The 15,366-nt window shown below is 44.0% G+C and overlaps 2 protein-coding genes and 1 pseudogene across 2 annotated transcripts; 1 reads left to right on the forward strand and 2 right to left on the reverse strand.

Moving 5' to 3' along the window:
- The first annotated feature begins 14 nt into the window (after nt 1–14).
- Nucleotides 15–7,416, forward strand: LOC119165455 (transmembrane protein 138). The gene is made up of 4 exons (XM_075872045.1): nt 15–183; nt 1,238–1,409; nt 4,752–4,842; nt 6,154–7,416. The coding sequence occupies exons 1-4, from the start codon at nt 59–61 to the stop codon at nt 6,279–6,281; spliced, it is 516 nt and encodes a 171-aa protein (XP_075728160.1). The 5' UTR covers nt 15–58; the 3' UTR covers nt 6,282–7,416.
- Nucleotides 6,326–15,223, reverse strand: LOC142769105 (NADH dehydrogenase [ubiquinone] 1 beta subcomplex subunit 2, mitochondrial-like). Its single transcript, XM_075872046.1, has 3 exons — nt 15,036–15,223; nt 13,435–13,564; nt 6,326–6,480 (listed from the first exon to the last, which is right to left on the reverse strand). The coding sequence occupies exons 1-3, from the start codon at nt 15,134–15,136 to the stop codon at nt 6,406–6,408; spliced, it is 306 nt and encodes a 101-aa protein (XP_075728161.1). The 5' UTR covers nt 15,137–15,223; the 3' UTR covers nt 6,326–6,405.
- On the reverse strand, nt 7,431–12,977 carry LOC142769104 (protein GVQW3-like; annotated as a pseudogene).
- Nucleotides 15,224–15,366: the final 143 nt, after the last annotated feature.

Here is a 15,366-nt window from a genome sequence, read left to right on the forward strand (position 1 = left end):
GCGGTTGTGATGGCAACCGCTTGTAAATAAACGCGCTTCGGCACGCTCTTCAGTAAACATGCGGAGCGACCGCATTGGATTGGTAATACTGCTTCAGTTCGCGCTCTTGGCCATTGACGTGACGCTGAACGTAATAACCGAACTCTACGGAGGCTCGCCGGTCACCCTGCTACTGTTTTTCATGTGAGCGTTGGCGGTTAATTGTGTGCAGTGTGCTTCATGGGTAACGCAGAAGCTTTAAAACTTGGGGAGACAATCATGCACTCCCTCACTAACACTCTTCGGTTTAAATGCGCAAATATACCCTGTAAAGTGAACTCCAAAACGACCACCGCCGTAGCTCGATCGGAAGCGAATCAGAGGCGTTGTTCGAAGGTCGCAGGCTCGGATCCCCGCCGGCGAAAAGTTGTACTATCGTTCGTATTAAATTCTTCACATTGACGTCATAATTACTACAAATATCCCCTGAAATTCCTTGGCTTGGTTGTCCGTTAGTTCTACTCCAAGTTGCAGCTAACGAAGGCTAAACGAACCCCTAAATTCTTTTTAGTTCATTAAAATACTTTGAAACTTGAAATTTTTATGAAAAAAAAAAAGTTTATTGAGGATGTCGACTGTACAATATACCGGGCGTTTACAGGTAGACGCACGCTAAGTAGCAGCTGAATAACATACATTCTGCTTAAATTATCTGATGTAATTATTCACTGGACATATTTCAGCCAGCAGGTGCACTAGGCACGTCCATTTCAACAAATATTCAGGAAACACCAAGTGCAAGATATTATGCACGAAAATCCGTGAATAAATGTGTAGATGTGATCCACTCGCTTTTGTACTTCAATGCAGGGTTAGTTGCAAAAGTAACTAGAACGATCAACGGGGCATTCTGATGGCAAGTTTGTGATGACATGCATCACGAACTCCATGGCTTTCCTAAGTTTCATTTCACTGACATAAGCATTGAATATTTTACGGCTATCATCAGCTGCAATATGTGCCACAGAGTAAGGTAGTTAATTTATGTGTATTACTTATTCGCCTAATCATTACCTTAATCATTACACTCGTACACTGCTCTTTGCGGTTTACTTTTCGTGAAGTGGTCTAACCTATTTGGAAACACAATCTGCAAGAATTTTTAAAAAAGTGCATGGGTCATCTGAAATGCCACATACATATATTGTGAATTGAGGAGCCTAAACATGTGTCCACTCGTTGTCAATTTTTCTCGCAGCATCCAAGACTTCTGCATCGTGTTGAGCCTGTTGGTCATGTGCCTCACGATATTCAACACTTATGCCTTCCAAGTTGGCCAGTTCAAGGAAGTCGCCACCATGTTCAAGACACCGGTCGCAGTCAACCTCGTCTACTTGGTTCTGTCGCTAGTTCTTCACGTGTGGTCCATGGCGAGTCGATTCCGCTCGGCTAATTAAGCTGCTTTATTATTTACTCCTTTATTTATCTCCTAATGCTTGCTTATGCACATCTAAATCTGGAGTGGAAGGGATCGACTATTCCACATCAGCCCGCCGTGGTTGTGTAACGATAACGAGGCTAAACTGCTAGAAGACCGCTTACCGTGTGACGCGAGTGCATGTTAAGCGTGCCAGGCGGTCTAAATTTCCAAAGCCTTCCTCCATGGCATGCCTCGCAGTTACAGTATAGTGGTTTCCGGATGTAGTACAACCATTGTTGTTATGCCGCATGAACACATTGAAGCTACTCTCCCGACTTGGCCCATAGACCAGTCCGTATACCTCAGAACTAATTACTCCTGGGCCAGTTTTGATAGAGAGTTACAAGAAAAACCCGTGTGATTCTGTCCCATAGTCAATATAAGGAAGGGCTGGACTTTTTTCTTTACATAGTGGGAGTGCTACAATAAATTTTGTAGGGACTGTCCTGCAATGATTACCTTTTTTTTTGTACAATGTCCTTTCCTATTAGCTAACTGAACTATGCGGCAAGCGTGCTTGATGGCTGTCCCAATGTCACAACTTAATTAGGCTAGATAATTAAGTGAAACTCTCCAATGTGCAGTTGTTCGAGCAGACCAAACTGGGTCACTCATGAAGGTAGGATAATTAAAGGTTGCGACGTATAGGCCCACTTTGATAATAGCACATAGTAGTTTGTACAATTGAGAGGCTTCAGCTGCGGTTTGCAACATGATCCTCGAGATGAAGTGTTGCCACGTTAGAGCACCCACAAAGCTCGCACCATTTACACCAGTGGAGTTAGCTAGTGTCCTCAACAACAGTAATTCTCTGATAAAGTGCTGCCCTCTCCTCTTTAATGTCAAGTTGTTTCAGCCTGCTTTAAAAACTTTGGTGTGCACGAAAAGCTGTCATCGTAAAGTGGTACGTGCCACAAAAATTGGGCAAGGTCTACAAAGGAACCCGAGAAGGTGGAAGCCCTACATGAAAAGCGACCTGCCCGTAGATGTATGGCATGTACAAGCGCTCGGTTTCAAACGAAGGTTTTAATGCGGTAGTGTTAAAGAGCTCGTTTCACAGATATTCTGGTGTCGGTGCCGTTGGTTGTGACTGCAAAATCATCATTTTGTACGTGACCAAAAAACCGAGAAAGGTGGAAATAAAATCAATAGTAATAAACATTCTGGGTCTCGGTGAGGATCGAACCTGCAAGTGAAAGCAACTTGCATGCTTTACAAAGACACGTGTCCTGTATACATGCTTCACAATGCCACATGCATTATCGCAGTAGTAATTCATGATACAAGCGTACATTGCTATCGGGCATCGGAACATGCAGTTAACGTCAATTCACGGTTTATAGCGGGCCACCTACTACAAAAGAGACACGGGTTAATGTGCTTTTGCATAGCAAGTTCGAAAATATTTCATGCACCTAGTGCTCAGAGTACGCACTGAGCAGAAAACATAACTATTGCATTCAACTCGTAAAAACGAAGATTAAGGATCCCTTAGTTTTTGTGTCTGGAGTCTTGAAATCTATGTCACACCTCTCTGATTTGACTCAAACTTCTGTGAACTGAAAAGCAATGAAGAAGCAGCCTAGCATGACCTAGCGATACAGCCTGGAAACAACCTATGAGCAACTGTATTAAACTTCAGAATCGTCCGCCATTTGTTGTTTACACCTTGCACAACTTTGGGCAAGCTACCCTTTTTTTCTAGGGGCGAAGCTCCTTATGGCGTGGCTTGTGCGACCCTCGTTGTAATGCGTAACCTGTGGCACATGTCCACATGTTACAAAAGACGTAGCATGGCCTCGTTATCACGCTTTCAGTGTTAACAAAGCGCTGACAGCAGAAATGTGGTACATACTCTCGTTTAGTTTTTGGATTGGCCGCTGGATGGCGGTACTTGTGTATGATGAATAAATGATAAAAAAATCACAGCATATCCACGGAATGAATGGTGATGAGTGGGGCAAAGCATCCGTCAATCTGTTTGTGCTTCCGTACGGATTGACGGGCCCACAGACGGATTGACGGACGCTTCGCCCCTCTCATCATCATCAATTCCGTAGATATTCTGTGATTTTTTTTTTCAAAGCTTTCCAGAAGTGTCGCTGTAAAAATAGTTCAGAATATAATTGAGCAATACCAGTAAGCTTGTGTGAATAGTGAATTTTAGGTTCAAAACGAATAGTGATTTTGGTCGAATAACTTGAATTCAAACTTCAATATATATATATATATACTCTTTGTTAAAATGAAATCAGGGCTGTATGCAAACGCCCTTTTTCCTTTCGTTCAAAAGAAGTGCAAACAACTTTGAGTAGTAACAGGATTTGAGTTTCGGTAAATTGCGACTGACAGCCTGTAAAATATGTGACATATAAAATTAATTATACTCGGAGCATATAAGCTGTCCAAACAAGCTTTGAAGCCTAATGAAATGATTAACTGATTTGAGGGCAATATGTTCATTGAAAGGGGCCCTGCAACACTTTTTCATGTAGCTATGGAATGGGTTCACTAAGTAAGCTCCTCACAAATTCACCGCCGCAAAATTTTCAGAATTCGTGCAGTACGAGCAGAGTTGCGAAGATTTGTCGCACGCTGCAATTGCATTCTCTCTTCTCGTTGCGACGAAAGCACTGGAAGCCAAGCAGGGGGGGATGGCATGAAAAAAGAAAATACATCATGTGCGTTTCATAACCATGAGCACTTTTTCTGTTTTTCTTCTTCTAGTGCACGGCGTTTCAGTGCGATCGCCCACATGCACGTGGGCGATCGCACCATACTCAAATCAGCCATACTCAAATCAGCCAATGGCTGTGACAAATGTTTTTTGAGAGACGAGAGCAATCTTTACCTGACTTTGAGAGTTTATTGTCAACCTCACGCCGCATGCTGCCCTATAGTATTAGGCTCGCGTGTTTTCGGTAGCCTCGACTTTTGATCGGCAGCAAGACCCCTTTAAATTTGAAGGGGGGCAGAGGGAATTTCTTTTAAATAAAATAGGTGATTACACGGCTTAGCAACCCTACATGCAGCGAATCCACCTTTACATGCGATTAGATGCGGAAAAATTTTACCCATTCATTCATTGCGAATACTTCGAAATTTTCAATGATTTAAATTCAAATACTCTACCAATCGTTTGAACATTCGAAGCATTCGGATATTCGCAGAAGCCTAAATACCTAGAGTTTGTGTCAGCTAAATTATTTCGGATGGGGATGATGCAAACTTTTCAATTTTCATGCAATTGCCAAGTGGTGCAACAATTTTTGTTTATCATTTTTTTTACCAGGATATCAACGAAGACGGGTCAGCCGAGCGACTGCGGCACTCTTGGCAAACCAAAGCCACTGACGTCACGCTGTTCACACTTCAAAGATTTGGTAACAACGCCGTACTCTCGGCAGTCGAACATTGTCACACATTCTTCATGCAATCGCCTACTGCCATAAATCTTGCTGCATATCATGGTTGCTACTTAAAATTAGGAACTTGCAGCTTTAATAGTTAGCATTTTGTTTTGAGTAGTTGCTTTCACAGACTGCACCTTGTACAAGAGTTTTGTAAGTGTGGATTATTGTGTAAGGCGCCTTATTCAAAGTATAGATGAACTGCGCCTGACTGTGTGATAATAGGCAATAACTGTGACTGTGTGACGAGTGATTGTATGATAATAGCTGTTACTCTATTCAAGGCATGTGTCAACTGTTTCAAACTAGAACCATAGTGAATTGAAACAAAATTGTCTGATAACTGTCACACAGAACTACTATGGCACTTTAAATCACACCTTTGATAGGAAGCATTTTTCTTGTCTGGCTTTGATATTTTTCGTGTATTTTACTCATCCTATCTCGTTGTCTGGTTGATTTATTGTTGTTATAACGTCACTTGCCTTTTTGTTTTGTTTTTCAAACCACTTTTGCGAACAAATATATTGTTTCCCCTTGTTATTTTTCTGTTTTTATGCACCTACATATGTACCATGTTGCCAAAACCTTTCACAAATCACAGTATGTATGAATAAAATTAAATGAAGAAGCGCATGGTGTCACTAAAAGCAGCACTAGAAAATTATAAAATTTTCCAATGTGGCCCTAAACATGTAGTGTGGAATTTAAACAAGCAGCTTAAATATAGACACCAGCCTAATAAGAAAATTATTGCAAGCCTAATCTGCAGCAGGGCAAAGGATTTTCACCGTGAGCCCAATTACACTCTCCTTGGGTGATACGATGAGCTTCACTGACCGGGTACACAGGTTAGGCTCATAGGATGACTTATGAGCCAAGTTACAGCAGCTGCGTAGGGCCGACTAACTCCATTTATTTTTTTCATCTCACTACCCCATCAACTTAGCTTGATTAACCATCAGTTGTCTCATCCGCACAAGCCTTTTCCAACTTTACTGCTCAAAAATTTGTCCATCTGGGTTTTGGCATCCCTCCGGGATGCCAAAAAAAAGATGGGCGTGGGAAGAAAAGCTGTTGTGAGCTTGGCTAAGCTTCCCAGCCAATTACGGCACAGCAAGCAGAGACGGGATATGAGAAGCAATATCAAAACCTATAAAAAGATGGTGTAGATTGGGGCCTCATCTTGAGAAGAGATATGGTGATAGCTTTTGGAGTGATGGGCAAGTTGCGTTTTCCTTCTTTCAAATTTTCGTTTGACAACTCACCATTTTTTTTTTCTAGCTGGAGTGTGGCACTACTACTTCTACAAAAAGACCGCTCTGTACATGGCAGACGATAGACTGTACTGTCCGAATGGACGGTCCTGTGCGACGAAACGCCCCTCGATAACGGCGGAGCGGCCGGTGTGACATCAGCACTTCTGCACACAGATATGCAAGAAATTCGGGGCCACTACACTGTGAAACAATAACCTTTAATTCCGTTATGCGCCAGTAAATGCTGGCAGAAAACATCTAAAGCGGATGCAGCAGTCTAGTCTTCGTCGTCCGGAGGGATGCCAAGCTCCGCGTCGGTGAAGGAACTCGCCGGTGGCCGAAGGAAGTGACCCTGGAAGGATAACGTCGCGGTGAGCTGGCACTCGGCACAACTGGCGAACATACGGAGAAAGCCTGAACACAACTACTATGTGCAAAAAAGCATGTCGACGTACGAAACTCTACAATTTGTGAACAGTCGAGAACGGTGACTGTTGTACCAGGGCTATTGTATTTACTGGACTTCCTGCAAGCACTGAACGAAATCAAATGGCTAATGCCAACTAACAATCAATCGGTCATTATTTGCCACTTCGAGAAGTAGAGGGCATGGGAAGAAAAGCTGTTGTGAGCTTGACTGAGCTTCCCAGCCAATTGCAGTTCAGCAAGCAGTGACGGGATACAAAAACTGTCGTGCATGAACACAAAAAGAGCACACATTATTCTTGTACATGATCATCATAAGAGCACAACACACACACCCGTCTCAATGTGTGAAAATGTTGCTTTACAACTGGAAAATGTAGGGCCTTTTACATTTATAACCGCACTGCTGCCTCAAATCAATCTAAATCTAACGATGCTCTTATTGACAACAAGCTTAGTTGACAATATAGACAACAAGCTTAGTTGGTGGTGCCCGATTTCATCGTTATTTTTATCTCCATACAGTGATGAAGTTGTGTCAGTTAAGTATGCAGCAATCAAAGCAGCTAAACTTACGAGCTCGTGAACCTGTGCCAAACAAAACGAAGCGTTCACAATAAAATAGTAGCAGTGCGCACAGTTGTCGGTGGGAAACGGTCTCATCGGCTGCGGAAAAAAAACATCGTCGCTTAAACATGCGCCATTTGTATGTTTCAGCATTATGTCTGGAGCTCGCGTAAATTCCAGAATTCAATGACCCACTCGGAAAAACATTTGAGATGGTTTAAGTACGGTCAGGCATGGCCCATGCTGAGAAATAATACACAATAATTTTATTTGGATAAACACAACACAATGAACAGGGGACAAATAGGGGTTAAGGATATCATAGTTGAAATAAAGAAGAAGAAATGGACATGGGCCGGGCATGTAGCGCGTAGACAGGATAACCGCTGGTCGTTAAGGGTAACTAACTGGATTCCAAGAGAAGGCAAGAGAGTTAGAAGGAGACAGAAGGTTAGGTGGGCAGATGAGATTAAGAAGTTTGCGGGTATAAATTGGCAGCAGCAAGCACAGGACCGTGTTAACTGGTGGAACATGGGAGAAGCCTTTGTCCTGCAGTGGACGTAGTCAGGCTGAGGATGATGATGAACACAATGAACACAAAAAAACAGGCATCTGAGTAAAATATACCTGCGTGCATGTGTTCTATAGGAAGCTGCCCAGCTAAGCTGCAGAGGGTATTTTTCTCAAAAGACATTGTTGGCATGAAGATACTCACGTACTGAAATGTGACATCAAGATATTTGAGAAAAACAGCTGGCATGCATAACTGCTTAGAGAGGTAACAACTTTTTTCAAAAATTTTCAACTACTGTGTATTCAAAATCCTGGCCATCCATTCAATATTATACCTTGACTCGTTTCATCGTCAGGGTTCATTTATTAGCTATAAAAACACAATTTAGATTCCCTGCTCATGTTTTCCTGAACTGTACAACTGATGTCACTTAAAGTCAGCCAATAAAAAGTTTCAGACATTGAGAAAACATGTTGAAGCAGCGATTTTCGCTGAGTCATAGTTGACCGAGGTTTGGAGCATTATACCACCTCGATTGTGGCGCCGTTAAGCCATCACGAACATTTTTTCCACTTTGATAAGCTGTGCCACCTTGTAGGACAACGCACACGATAGGCATCGCGAAGACTAAACCACCCAAAACACACCATAAAACACAATCTAATGCAAACTGAAAAAAAAAAAAGCAGAGGGATGCTGCGCCGAGGCAACATGTGACGCAGCCCGAATGCACTTGAAAGCGGAACCAAGCAGATCACTTGCTGTAATTCCACACTATACACAGCCTGAAGCGCTGAAACTCCTGTGTTATTTTTCTCTTTCCTAGGTTATAATAAATCTACAATTTCGGAGCAAAAAAAAGCTAACACTATATTCATAACATATCTTACTGCGACGTATCACTGGCGTCACACATTATCGCCTATGGCAGCCAACAGCGCCGCATGGTTGCTTAAGAGTCCGAGAAAACTATAATTTTTAATGAGCATAATTAATTACTGACTGGATATCGGGCTGAAATATTCTGGAATTGGCATGTCTAATTCTTGCTGAAGCATGAATGATAGCATCCGGGAAGCTTCATTTTTGTTTCACGACCCCTTTAATGTCAGGCGACTGAGAATACGAATCTTGGGTAATGTGACTACGATCTGGCCACTAAACGTAAAGATCACCCCGATGCAAATGTTCAGGATCAAAATCATACCTACAGTAGACTCCCGATAATTCATACTTTCGGCTAATTCAGACAAAATTCAATAGTTTGGTTGCCCCTCTATTCTTTCAATGTATTTGAAAGCCTCTTAATTCAAACTATCATTCAGTATTACATACGTTTTGCGGTTCCATACCAGAAAATATCTGCCGCTTTCCCACTACTATTTAAAAATTTGCCTGCTTATATAACCCTAAAGGTCTAAAAATGAAAAATAAGCGCCTTAGGCCTTAAAAAGAAGGCTTTGCAAGTATAATGTTTGAAAGTAAGCACACCCATGGTGAACCGTGATGCTTCCTAACTTGTATAGAGAGCTTTGTGCCGAAGGGACATATAGCAAAGTAGCAGTTGGCAATTCACGATTTCTTTAAAAGGTCTGATCATCAATAAACGGCCGATAAACCTCCGCTTTCTGTTCATTGCGTGAAGTTAGGGTGTAAAATGCTTAAGCAAATTTTTAATATGATAAAATCAATGCCTAATCATATTATGTGTTGTGACCTCACACATAGTCATATATCTGAGAACTCCTGATAATTCAAACAAATTTCAGAGGTCCCTTCCAGTCTGAATTAACGAGAGTCGAATGTATATGGCATGAAATGTAAGTGGTGAAAACTAAGTGTACTGCTTAGCTCAGTGTTCCGTTTCAATTTTTGACATGTGCAATCGTGAGTAATGGGCAAGGCTAAACCAAATTCATATTAAAGCAATGAATACTGATGATATCTGGATGTGAAAAACTTGTGTAACAGATAATTTACTGCTTGAAAATATAGTGTCATGTCACTGCCGCTGTAGGTGGTGAGTGAAAAATTATGTTGTCACTGATCGAAAAATCGTGGAAGATACAAATAAGATAAGTTATAAAAATTTGCTCAAGTGAGAATGAAACACAGTCCTGCTGTGTGCCAAGCAGACTCTGTGTTTAATAAGCCACACCATTAAATAAAGATGCTTTCAAAAAAAAAAAACGCGATATGAAAGATCATGTAATGGCGGGAATCTCCTTACCGCGTGTATGAGGTTTGTTAGAAAAGTGTCCGACCTTTGGTGAAAGAAAAAAAAAAAAACTAGCATAATTGGAGTGTTGTAAACCTAATCCCCCTCAAGGTAGTCCTCTTGGGACTGCACACACTTCTCCCCGCGGTGCTGACATTCTTAGAAGCATTTTGGAATGGAGTTTAGCTCAGCTGTCCTTGGAGCAATAATATCCCCCTTGTCTAAAATCTCTTTCTTTTCAATGTCCTCTTGAGCTTGGGAAACAGCCAGAAGTCACAGCGGGCCATATCAAGAGAGTAAGAAGCCTGTTGAACTACAGGAGTCTGACTTTTCTCCAGAAAAGTATGAACCAAGTGTGAGGAATGTGCAGGAGCATGTCGTGATGGATGCACCAATTTTCTGTTGACCACAAGTCAGGTCTCTTGTGCCGCACAGCATCAAGTAGGCGACAGAAGACATCCCTGTAGTACGGGGGGGGGGGAGTGATTTTAAATGAAAAGAAGAGAAAAGTTAGCCCCATAACTGTCTCTCAGGGGGAGGACACCTCACCAGTAGCTCACGAGGGGTGGAGGTAAAGGAGGGATTAAAAGGATAGGATTAAAAGGTAAAGAGATAGAGAGGAAGGAGAGAGCGAGGTGCAGGGACAACGATCGACGGAAGTGAGGAGAAGATAAGAAAGATGGAGATGGTAGCAGGAGTCCAAGGACAGGGCACCACTGGCGAGAGCTCGTGTCGGCGACAGGAGATGGCGTAGAGCGAGTCCAGTCAGCCAGAGCTACGCTGTCATCGGAGATCGGCGCAGGAGATAGCATAGGACCAGCCCAGTAGGCCAAAGCTGCGCTGTCGTCGGAGATGGTGAGGGCACAACAGGTCGGCACAGAATCCAGCGAGCGAGGCCCCCTATAGTATGATTGTTTGACCCTGTGGTGCGTCCTCTGGTTTACGACGCTGCAGGAGTCAAAGAAAGCACTCAGCATCACTTTGACGTTGCTGCGCACTTGGAGGGCATTTGGTCTTGGTGACGTGGAATGCTTCCACTGTGACAACTGGGATTTGGGGTCCGGGTCGTACGCGTACACCCAAGACTGGTCACCAGTGATAATGGTGTTTATGAAGTTAGGGTCACTGCTTGTGAAATTCAGCATGTCCTGTGAGATTTCGACACAAAGTTGCTTTCGCTCCACTGTGGGCAGTTTCAACAACAACTTCACCGCAAATCTCTTCAAGGCCAAATCTTCGGTCATATTGGAATGTGCAGAAAAAGTGCTGATGCCCACCTTTCCCGCAATTTGCCAGACAGTCACATGAGGGTCCCACGAGGGTTCACTTCGGCAACAACCTGTTCATTTCGGCATGTTGGTGGCCGACCAGAGCGCAGCTCGCTCTCCACCGATGTGTAGCCGTCTTTAAACCGGTTGTACCACTCCTTAATTTGCGTGCGGCTCATAGAATTGTCACCGAGAGCCGTCTTGATCACCTGAATGATTTCCAGTTGGCTGTCGCCTAGTTTCTGGCAAAATATGATGCAGTAGCGCTGCTCCAGTCGCTCCGTCATTTCCCTTGCAACGAAAAACTGACTAGAGCACTGCACTCTATTTCACTCAAACGCTGCTTCCCAGCGACTGATGCTATTGGCAGGTGGGAAAAAATTCACGCATGCACACGAAGGTTCAAGGTCGGCTTATGCAAGCGCGCTTGTTTCAAATTCATTAGGTCGTCGCAAAATAAAATAAGGTCGAATGCTTTTCCAACAGACCTTGCAAATTGCAAGGCAGATGTGTTGTATTGTGCCAGGTGTTGCAACATGCGAATTGTGCAATTAGTAGGTGTTTTAAAAGCCCACCCGTCACACAGTGCTCACACATACTTAATCATAATCAGCAGCAAGGACGCCAAAAATATGAGCAGATATGTAGTAGGCTTTTGGGTTTTAATATGAACGTGGACATGTAGTAAGCACTATGCAAGTGTACCTGCCGTAGGAATTCTAGGACAGTTCGAAAGTGCCAATCTTATTACGCACAGAGACGTTCATTTCCTTGCGGCACTGTCGAGGCATGCACCTAAAACCAAAGTCAGGCTAGCAATTAAGACAGTACTACACGTGAATCCTATTAGGCTATCAAGTTCTGCTCTTGAAGGCAAAACTCAAGCGTCCTTCAAGTTTCAGCACGAAAGTGTTTTATGCCGGGGTTCACCATGGCTCTACTGAAGTACTTCCGCCATGGAAGTGATGTTGAAAGATATATACTAAGGAATTGCAAAAAAACAAAAATTGAAGGCAGACATCTGTCAAATGGAATGGAACCAGCAACTTCTCGATTCTCAGCGCGCGGTGCTAACCGCTATGCCACAAAGCGTATGTTCTCTGGAGTGCTAACGGCAAGCTATTTATGTACACCATACACTGTTAGGCAGTCCTCAGAGCTTCGAAACTTTAGCGCGTTTTCGTTATCAGAGGCAAGATGGTGCGACGGTCTTGCGTTCGAGGTGCTTTCAAGGTCGCCGCCTCCATGAACCTCTGTCCCCACCGAGCGTGGTCTCTCCTGCACGCGCGTTTATCAGACTCGTAATTCGGGAGAGGACGAACCAAGCGACCATTTTTACGAAAGTCAGCACTGCTTACACATGATGCAGGAAGAACTGTGACAGTTGTTAATTTGCACTCATCCTGTGCATGCTAATTTTGTGCGTGCTTTTTGCTTGAGGTGTGTGCTGCATGTTTCGAGCTGCTTGCTGTTCCTATAGTGACTTTGAAATTTGTAGCTGTTGCTCAAACAAAGCACAATAAACGCTCACCTACTTCTGTGAAGATGTGTTTCACTTTTGTGTTATACCAATTCCTCTATAGGGGGATCAACCACGTGTTTTTCTTTGTGTATGTGTGTGTGTTTGACACCTGCGCTTAGCGACTGCAACACTTTGTTAACAAGCTCAGTATTCCCTTTTACTAGTTCGCGACTGTACAGTGTCAATTTTTATGAAAGGGAACGCATGGCCTGCGCGCTTTGGCGGCTGTTGGCAGCGTGTTCAAGCTGGAGTGACAGCAACCACAGTGTCCCTTCGTGTCATCTCGCGGCGAGGAAAACAACCATTCGCTGCTGATATGGAACCAGCAGTAAAAGTGCAACCCTCTCCCTGTTCAAGGTGATCAGCAATAAAAGGTTGTTTTGCTCGCCGCAAGATGATGCGAAAGGAGACTGTGCTTGCTCCCGCTTGAACGCGCTGCCAGCAATCGCCGGAGTGCACAGGTGACGCGTCGCCGTGTTACCATTCATAAACATTGACAGTGTACATGCAGAAGCTAGTGACTGTATAAAGCTGCCAAGCCGGTTCGAGCAAAATGTGACAAACTCAAATGTCTTTAATGCCGAACCCAGAATTGCGGTTCTAAGAGCCTGCACACACGCTCCCCGCACAGCCGCAACGCAGGTGCCGGGACACTTGCCGCACCCAAGTGGAGGGTGAAAGAGCGGTGCCCATTCCGCCCTCCTTTCGGGTGCGGCAAGTGTCCGGCAAGTGTTCTGCGGCTGTGCGGGGAGCGCGTGTACAGGCCCTCAGAAACAGACTACAGCACGCACCGTGATGTGTTCGGGCTCCGTGATAAGGTGGTAGAAGAACCACCACCACGCTACGGTCATAATGAACTCCGCCAACTTGTAGTCGTACGGGTCCGGCTCGGGTACATCGCGGTAGACCCAGTTGCCGTGGCTGAAAAAGCGGACAGAATGGCGCTTTGATTTCTTAGTACAGTGCACTTCGGTAACAACCGTAATAGCAGAACAACAAACTCTACACAGCGAATCCTCGTTGATACGAGTCTCGCTGGTGTCATTGAAAATATGTGCAATATCTGAAATTCGTGTCACTAGATACAGAAAATTAGTATGCGACAAAAGAAAGCTGGCACACATTTTCGTTCTTTGTTTCTCGGGGCCTCAGCAATGTCGGAACTCAAAAACAGCTCTGAATGATTGGCAGTCCCGACATCAAGATAAGTGGTATGCTATTAATTGCATGGACACTCCTGTGAACTGCAGCTTCGCCGGTTAGTTTTCTCTTTATCAACAGGATCAACGATTCAACAATAGGTACGTTATAACTCATAAGTAGCTGTCAAAGTAAGAAAGCAACAACAACAACAAAAAAAGCGAAGGAAAATGCTACCAATAACCAGGGATTGGGCTTTGCCTCATAACCCTAGAGCTACCTCAGATGACATATGCCATTCTCACTTGAAGTGAAACCTATGTGTTCTTGCCATGCAAAGAGATACTTTTTTTTTTTCTAAGATTTTTCACGCACCTTTGTTATCTTTACGAAGGATGGTGGCGAAGTTATTCGCGCAAACATCGTTACAGCAGCTAGAGTTGAATGTAAACATTTGACAGAAGTCTGTCTGGTTGTGTATGCAACTGGGAGATGATTTAGACTCCAACGAAAAGTTTTGAAGAAACCCGACATTTCTAAACCGACTTGGTTCTTTTCTCAGGGGTAACTGCGGAGGCTACGTAGTAGCGGCGTCTTCAAAGCACTCGCGGGGTGGCTAATGATCCCTCTCTCTCTTTCTCATTTTGCCGTGGAGCGCAGTCCATGTGTATACACTGGGGGAAGGGTTCCAAGGGAGCGGTTGATGATATGTGCTGTCCTCTGTATGTGCCACGACTCGAGTAACAACCTTCTCCTCCAGTTCGGCTCGCTCTCAAGGATGGCCATCGCTTCGAAATTTATCTGGTGATCCAACGTCCCAGCATGTTCGGCTACTGCGCCGCGCTCTTTGTAGAACTTCCACACATCGTTTGCGTGTTGCTTCAGTCGTTCCGGTAGGTTTTTCGTCTCGCCGATATACGACGAGGGGCACTCGGCGCACGGAGTCACCCCTGAGGAAGGAACCAAGTCGGTTTCGAAACGTCGGGTTTCTTCAAAACTTTTGGTTGGAGTCTAAGTCATCTCCCAGCAGCTAGAGTGTGTGGTTTAGTTTCATTGGCAAATAACGCGGTTACACACACGTACAAACGAAACTACTGTTGCACTTCACAGAACTTCAATACCACGCAAATAATTGCAATGTGAAGGCATACTACGAGCGCACATACAAACTCCTACTGACATTAATTGTTTGAGCAAGTCCGAAGGGTCTAAACACATTGCATCGGTTTAGGAAGCATAACTGAAACCTCACCCGCCACTATGTCTCACGCTCGTGCGAGTCACAGGCACGACGATGGGCCTGGTAGATCTAGCCGTTCGGACGACTGCCGTCCTAATCAATGTGCCGATCATCTTTGCAATTAGCGATGTTTGATAACTTGACCTTTCGTTACAACACGGCTCTGCACCGCAGCAGCAGCCGTGCCCTTTGAAAAATAAGCCCTGCGCTTAAACCAGTTACTGCTTTTGCGGCGCTACTTTCTGTTACAATTAGAATGTCAAACTTTTGTCCTGTGCCATGCGTAATAACATGTTTTCAAATTACCGTTGATGTTTTAAAAATAATAATAAACAAAAGTGAC

The sequence above is a fragment of the Rhipicephalus microplus genome, chromosome 8, assembly GCF_043290135.1.
Source record: "Rhipicephalus microplus isolate Deutch F79 chromosome 8, USDA_Rmic, whole genome shotgun sequence".
In the NCBI taxonomy this organism is placed as follows: domain Eukaryota; kingdom Metazoa; phylum Arthropoda; class Arachnida; order Ixodida; family Ixodidae; genus Rhipicephalus; species Rhipicephalus microplus.

Bases quoted from the DNA above. Each gene is read 5' to 3' on its own strand.
- LOC142769105 (XM_075872046.1), bottom strand. From the start codon at position 15,136: ATGATCGGCACATTGATTAGGACGGCAGTCGTCCGAACGGCTAGATCT. The intron at 13,565-15,035 runs GTGAGGTTTCAG...CCGCTTTTTCAG, and splicing joins AGCGTGAGACATAGTGGCGG to CCACGGCAACTGGGTCTACC. The intron at 6,481-13,434 runs GTGCGTGCTGTA...TTATCCTTCCAG, and splicing joins CGGAGCCCGAACACATCACG to GGTCACTTCCTTCGGCCACC.
- LOC119165455 (XM_075872045.1), top strand. From the start codon at position 59: ATGCGGAGCGACCGCATTGGATTGGTAATACTGCTTCAGTTCGCGCTC. The intron at 1,410-4,751 runs GCGAGTCGATTC...TTTTTTTACCAG, and splicing joins TTCTTCACGTGTGGTCCATG to GATATCAACGAAGACGGGTC. The intron at 4,843-6,153 runs GTAACAACGCCG...TTTTTTTTCTAG, and splicing joins GTTCACACTTCAAAGATTTG to CTGGAGTGTGGCACTACTAC.